We start from the raw sequence: 7,764 nt of genomic DNA on the forward strand, positions 1-7,764 counted from the left end.
AAGGGAGATGAGGAAGTGGAAGGGGAAGTGGAAGGGGAAGGGGAGAGAACCACAAACTTTGAATGTACTTGGAAAGACTTAAAAAATGATACCATTTCTTAATATCAACGCTATTGCAAAGTGAAGCTATCTTAAAAGATTTATAGAGCTGTAATTTCTATAGATTTTATGGGTTTGAGATGAGCATAGTATGTGGTGGGGAAATAGCTACAAAGGGACTTATAAAATAGGTGAATGAAATGGAGCAGTTCTGTTGGTAGATAGGAGTTAAACTGATGGAAACACAGGTTATGCTTTTTGAAACTGGTTTTTTTTTATCACATAATATATCAATTTCACATTCAGAATTTAAATTCTTAATCCCTCTGTGTCTCTCAGATCAAAGCCCTGGGAAGATCAATTGAAATACAAGGCAATGACCAAGACATTCTCCTTAGCTGGTTGAATCATTCTGTTCCATAGACTATGCAGGGTGTGGTTCAATTACTTTTGTTATCTTGGTTTGGAAATCTGAAGACTCTCACCAAATTCTGCATGATATTGTAGCAGTGCTTACTACTAAGGCCTGTGAATCAGAGAAGCTTGTTCCTCTCATATGTGAAAGCTTTTTAAATTTTATTTTAAAGCATTGTTTTTTAATCCAACCTCATTTTAGTTGAATGTTCCCTTTGAAATTGTCTGACTTCTGCAGAGATGAATTATTTCAGTTTTAAATTAATCTTACTGCAGTTCTATTTAATAAGTAGTTGTGGACTGTAATTTTTTACTCAGGATCTAACATGATACAACTATCAACAATGGCAGGATTTTATCTCACTTGGTGATATGAGAGTTCTTTATTTCCACATATTTATTATATACTATTTCATTTGATTGGGAGATAGCAACAGCAAACTTAGCACTGTAAACAATGTTGTTATATATATGTGTACAAAACCCAGATAGTTTCAACTCTCCAAACCCTTTGCACAGTGTACTCTTTTAATGGTACACATGATGTTACTGGAAAATGGGAAAAAAATTAGACTTTATGTTTCAGATACATGGCAAACATATCATGTTTGGAACCTTTTATTATTTCATTGCAAATAATCACAAAAATATATTGAAGATGTAATGCATTTAAGATATTTGTGTCTGTAAAGAGTGTGGTAGAGTAGCTTATTTTTCTTTCTGATTAACATATTTATCTGTATCCCTGTTATGACTTTTGTGATATGCCTAGGCCCAGTAGACACCAAAGTTTTATTCTAGCTGGAGAGAGGACCTCTCTGCAGATTAATAATTCCACTGATGACCTGGATAATGCCGTGATATAGTTTGCTTGATCCTCAGTCCCTTAAGTGCATAAAACAAAGTGACCAGGGTCAGATATCCTGCAACAATCAAAGGAAACTTGAAATGCACACTGGTCTGCCTGTAAGCTCACACTGACTGCAGGGTCTAAGGAAGGGACTGCAATCAGTGGGACCGCTTTCCAGTGTCACTTCTGAAGATTGCTGGGGACAAGGAAATCTCAGATTTGAATAAGGTGACTTCGGAAGTGCAGGCAAGTCTAGACACCACAAATCCAATTGTATGTTCCTGTTTTCTCTGTTGGAAACCAGAAGATCAAAGTCCTTGCACTCTGCTACAGAGTCAAGAAACAGCTGTTGTCTGGCCCAGAGCAATCCCATTTCGACAAAATAATTATGAGGTATCCTTCCATTGTTTTCATCTTTGTCTTATCTATTCAGAGTATTCATAAGGATAAATAAAAACACATGTATTCTTTGTAGGCCACTATGGTTTTGCAATTTCCTGCATGTCACTTAATACTGAGAGTTGCAAGTCATGTGAAGATGCTGACTCATAATTAACAGGTACGTGTGCTGCTTCTGTGATAAACATTTAACAGTGGAACTAAATTATAAGGTTCCATTTTTGGAAATATTTCAATGTGTTCTTACCAAGAGATTCAGTGAGGAGGTCAAAGGTAGAACAGGAAATAATCAGAGCTAATGCTAAGGAAAATAAGCCCTAATCTTGTGTATAGAATACAGATAATTTTTAACTTGTTAAATTTCTTTTTTTCATCAGTGTAAAGTCAAAATGATTCCATTAGCTTTATTGGACTTGTCTTTCTTGTCTTCTGTTGTTACTATGGCAGATAAAAATACAGCATCAGAATAGAACTGCAAGATTTCATTTTTAAGAAAGTTTTCTTGCAGTCAATGATGATATACTTAGTGTCGTATGCTGTTACATATAGATTAGTAGAGGTCGTATTGTATAATGAAGGTACATAATAGAATGTTCTTTACCTAGATGTTCTTCATATGGAAAAAATAGTGTTTACTTATAATTACGTGTATTTCTTTCAGTGATATAGGAGTTATAAATATATTACTATTGTATTTGCTCTCATTAACAAATACACTGAGAGAATAATTTTCACTGAAAGATTTTGTTTCTTAAGGCAATATAATTTCTGTTATTATTACTTCTTTCTTCCTGGACATTATGTTTGTGTTGTTTGTTTTGTGGTATTTTTAGATATGGCATTTTATGAAAGGAACTGCTATATGGTATAATATGGATATGCCATATTATTACACAGGCAATGGGGATTTGAAAGTATTTACCTGTAGCTTTACTGGCATCAGACTGAATTTGTTCTTGCGGCCCATGACCACTGTCAATGACCAAACTCTGAAGTCAGTCATTTTGCCTTAGAAACCAAACCTACCCATCTCTATCACTTCTCTTTTTTTCCTGGCCTCAGAAGCTACAATACCTTAGCCTCACTAAGTCAGACAGGTGTAGAGTTTCAGAATAGATATTTAATTTTCAAAGAATGATCAGTGCAGTGTGCTTGCTGTTATAATGTGTCCATGTCATCAAATCACTCATTGAACACTACCTAAATATCCTTTTCCTGAAAAAAGGTGAATGCATTGTATCAGAGAGAGATGCATGCTTCACCACGTGTAGAAGCTGTTTCCTTGAGTGCGATCGCTCCAATATGTCTTGCAGCAGCCATAGCCCCATGCAGTGCAGGAACAGCCAGCCTTGGGTGGTTGGTTGGGGTCTGAGTGACTTTTGCCTGCTATGCATGCTCCTTTGCAGAGGTACAATCATTTAAAACGCTCTCAAACTCACTTTTCACATCTACAAGCTGCCAAATGTAATAGAGGTTAATTTGGTGTTTCCTGAGAGGAAAACAGATGTCCAACATTTGGAGAATAGGCTGTCTGGAAATACAACCTTATTAAGTAACAGAGAAAGTCCCTGGTTGTTTATGGAGCTGCTTTCAGAAGTATCAGATCATGTGTATTTTATTTTTTATTGATCTTATCTCTATATTTGGTATACCTAGGGCAGAATGAGTAGGGTGCTGTTCCCTTTCATATATTATTATACTAGTCAATTTTCTTGTGTAATGCTGTCTTCATCTTCCCATGGGCTCTGTACAGACTTTGGACTCCCAAGTATTTATTATCAATGCCAGAGAAGTAAGTATGACCATGACTCAACTAGAGCCAACTAGTGTTAGAACACTCTGTTAGAATTCAAGTTTTACTGAAAGCTGGGAGGTGAGGGGAAATTATAGGTAAGAAAACAGAAAATAATTGGAACATTTGCCTTATTTTTCTCAGTAGCACAGTACCTTCAGCCTTCTAGCCAAGGGAAAATCTTTGTCACTTAGCCAAGCACACTGTAAAAGAAAATGAAGTAATTTCTCTTTCTCGTACTTACCTAGGAATATCAGTATGCAAGCAAACAAAGCAATTAAAGCTTCTGTGTTGAGACCTATGGAATACATGAAAGCTCCGTATCGACAGTAGAAGGTGTTAACTTCAGTGTCACAGTCACAGACAGTGATGGTGAGAGTATTTGTGCTCGACAGTGGTGGGGTTCCATTGTCCAGAATCAAGATTGGCAAGTGGAAAGAGAACTGCTCTTGCCTCCTGAAGCCACTTTTTGCTGTGAAAATTCCAGCTGTGTTATCTAGAAGATAAATTATTATGCATGATATGCATTTATCACTTTTAAATAACAACAATAAAACTCCAGTGAAATCTGACCTATTTAAAAACAATGGTACTGTGCAAAGCTACATATTAAGAAAGTTAAAAAAGTAAAACCAGGAACTGATACGTGGTGAGTTTTTTGTGTCAGCCATGAATAAACTGCATTTATTTTTGACATACATATTCTGGGAGCAGTCATGAAATTTGACCTAAGAGCTGTGGTTTTAATGTTCAGAGCTAAACAAAAATCCCACCGTGTTCAGTACCCGACACCTGTTCAGACTAATTAATTGGGTCTTAAAATGGTTCCATGTCACCAGCTGCTGCCAACCAGCAGTTCACAGATGAAATATATACAGTTTACCAATCAAAAAGCTTCAAAAGTGTGTCTGGCAGCACACAGAGAAAGCAGGTGGCAGGGGGAAGTAAAGAAACCAAGAAAAAAGTCCACTAAAATAGTCTTTTATTTCTTTCCCCGACTCAAAAACTGGAGCTAGCTGACCTTCTACTATCTAAATTAGCAAAAGGTTGTTAGAGGCTGTCACCTTGCTTTGCATTTAACTATTAGTGTTTAGAAATAGGTTCTGTACAAAACCCAGTAAGCAGCATTAAGTTCAGCTCCTGCTGCATACCTACTAATTCAAATTTGAAATGGGTCATTGCAAAACAGATTAGCCCTGTCTAAATCTGTGTATAATACAAAGAACAAAAATCCATACATATTTACATGTCAGATTATTTTCATGTCAGGATGAATTACTGCATGTGTGCATACACGTACGTAAAATAAAACCCAAAACTGTTCCTACCATTACCTGTATAACAAATTTATCCAGTCTAGTGAAGTTTACTCCCTCACACTGTCATTATTCTATGTTTCTGTCATGGTTCAGAAAGTAACTCTGAGATAAAATGGTACAGATCTGTAGAGTGACTTTTGCTTTTGCCTAGGATTATCCCAATTCAACCAGCCATTTTTATGAAATGTATGAGAAAGGGAGAGACTGACGGTTGATTGTATCATATTTTAAAAGACCTTTTCTTTCCTCCATCAATAACCACCAAAAGGAATTGGACGTCTTTGGCTCTGCTTGGGCTTTGTGCAGAATGTGCAGAATGCGCCAAGGTGGAAAAGGCGCGTGGCTTGTACATAATTTGACCTTAATGTAACAAGTTATCTCTTCGGGGCACTGAGTGAGAGGATAATGAAGCTGGGAAATGAAACACATATCAGTACATTGACTTCAACACTGGAGACGTTGAGAGAAGTAATTTGCTATTTAAGAGAGTCTGAACTTTCCAAAACTTAAGTCCGTTGATTTGTTCACCTAGATAGAATATTCAAATAATCAGCAAAGTCAATAACAACAATGTGTTCTTTAGTTGAGTCTGAAGAAGGTCTTCCAGGTAGTCTCAGCAGACTGACTCTAAGCAGTCATCTACCCAGGAATTCCATCACATATCGCACTTATGTTGTCATCGCAGACTGGTTTTGCCTGATAGCTGTATCATACTCTTAATAAGAGTCTCAATCAATATTGTTTTTGAATAACATTCAAATACATATAAAAGATATTTGTATGATGTTATCAGCAATCAGAATACGCAGTTTAAAATTGTTTAGGAAATAGGATTACATTCTTACTTATCTGTCTTCACATTTTGGTACTGCTGTCGTTACATTAACAGCAATCTTTTCTTTCTGGTGATCTACTTTCTTAGACAAACAGATAATTTTAATAAGAAAGCTGGTATTTCCCCCCCCTCCCCCCCCCCTAACCTACATGAAGAAAATAAATTTTAAGGAATACAAGTGTATTTTTCATCTCAGCATTTTATCTTTCCTTGGATTAAGACTGTCTTTTGCTGTTTATGTAACTTGGCTGAAAAAGGAAAATAAATTGTTTGGTATTACTGAACTATTGTCTTGAAATGAACCTCATGACATGTTCATATCTTAAAACAACAGTTTCTCTTTAAGTCGAAATTATTGTAAAATAATGATGTGAGGACCACTAGAAGCATATATCTTTCATCAGGAAGGTCTTCAAGAGCTATGTAAATGACACTACCTTTGTTATCTTGGACAGTAAAACGTGAGTTGTTTGTGACATCCTGAGCCAATGAGAAGTAAAAATGGTGACCTTCTGGTGAATCATCTTGATCTACTGCACTGATGCTTTGAATTAGCTGGAAAAACAGATAAACAGAATTGTTTAAGGATAAAAGAATTTACTTGTCCTTTAAAACAATAAAGGACATAAGGTATGTTAAACTGTTGATGTTAGAGATGTAATCTGTGAAACCATATTGAGTGGATGTTACATACTCACAAAGATACAACTTCTATACCTAAACACACTTATTGAGACTAGTATTCTGCAAATACACTGCATTGATTTTTCATCTATTTGAGAGAGGCAGACATTAAAATCTTGAGAAAATGTAAATGATTTTCTGGATGAAAATGCCACAGTTAAATGAAATTTCCATAAATGAAAATCGTCATTATATATGTAGTTTTGTCCTTTTTTTTTTCAAGGTGAAAAGTATGTCATTCTACATTTGAACAAATCCCTCTGTACAAAACCCATTTCCTTCCAGCCTACAAACACATTGACATCATTCAGATGATAAACTGTAGCTGCAGTAAGTGAGATATGATGACAAGTTCATGTGCTGATTTGTTGATTCTGGATATGATAACAGATTGATTATGGAACTTCTTGGCTGCTTTTTCTCAAGAAAGCAAAACAGACTTCATTTACAAATATGTCAAACCAGATAGTGATTGAAAGATAAAATAAAAACAGTCATGATCCAAAATAATAGCTTTCATCTCTGTAAATAATCAACCACACTACGGTTAACATAACTAGCAATATTTCTGCTTAAAAAGAGCTTATATTTGTTACTTTTATCAGTAAATAGCTAACGACCTGAGCATCAGCACATATTACCTAGTATTCTAGCCCACAGGGAGGAAAGCATAGTGATTCAAGCCCACCAACCTTCAGAAAAGATAGTGTCCATTTTGAATAGTCATGTCATGCCTTGTAGATATTTATACTGAAGAGACTTGAAGCCTCAACTTTCCCCAAACTAGAAAGCACCTAATGCTACAAGTGGTGTTTTAATAGCAAAGCAGTAAGTCAATGGAAGTGACTACAGCTTTCCATATGTGCCTTTGAAAAAAAAAAAAACAGTCAAAGATCTAAGACTTCAGCACACATTCTTTTTCTTTTCAAGCAAGCTAAGTTTGATGAAATCATCATAGCAGAGTGCAAAATGTGGCTCATACCCAGGAAGCTTTGTATTCTTAGCACTCTGCCCTTTTTATATGTGCAATTTATTTCAAATCTATATTTTCACTCTATGGAAAAATAGGACCCTTGAGATTCTTTGTTGCCCTTAATGAGATGAACCGTTTTTCAGTGATACACCTGGTGACTGTCTACAAAGGATAAAGCTTCTTGAGGCAATTTTTTCCTTTTCTTCAACGCAAACAAAATAGCTGAGGTGATGGAAATACACATTTAGGCATGCAGGTAAAGAAATCACTGAAGAGCAATAACTGATCCCTATTACCTGATCATAAATCATAGGCTTCATTTTTTTAGGGGAATGGAGTTATCAGAATATCTTCAATATAAACAGCGATAGAGAATAAAACTATGTATCCAGTTTAAACATGAACAATGGCACATTGTCATGATAACATTCTTTCATGTGGCGCGGTCGACACGCTGGA

General features: G+C 35.8%; 1 protein-coding gene across 1 annotated transcript in view; it reads right to left on the minus strand.

Moving 5' to 3' along the window:
* The window catches only part of LOC104507465 (cadherin-19-like), a gene marked incomplete at its 5' end in the record, with an annotated part of 6,864 nt that extends 661 nt beyond the window's left edge, over positions 1-6,203 (minus strand). Inside the window, 2 exons of the mRNA XM_010148760.1 lie at positions 3,739-3,990; positions 6,086-6,203. Of these exons, the coding sequence (XP_010147062.1) occupies positions 3,739-3,990; positions 6,086-6,203 (370 nt within the window). The remainder of the gene's footprint in view (positions 1-3,738; positions 3,991-6,085) is intronic.
* Between the last annotated feature and the right edge of the window lie 1,561 nt (positions 6,204-7,764).

The sequence above is a fragment of the Eurypyga helias genome, unplaced genomic scaffold, assembly GCF_000690775.1.
Source record: "Eurypyga helias isolate BGI_N326 unplaced genomic scaffold, ASM69077v1 scaffold48363, whole genome shotgun sequence".
Classification (NCBI taxonomy): Eukaryota; Metazoa; Chordata; class Aves; order Eurypygiformes; family Eurypygidae; genus Eurypyga; species Eurypyga helias.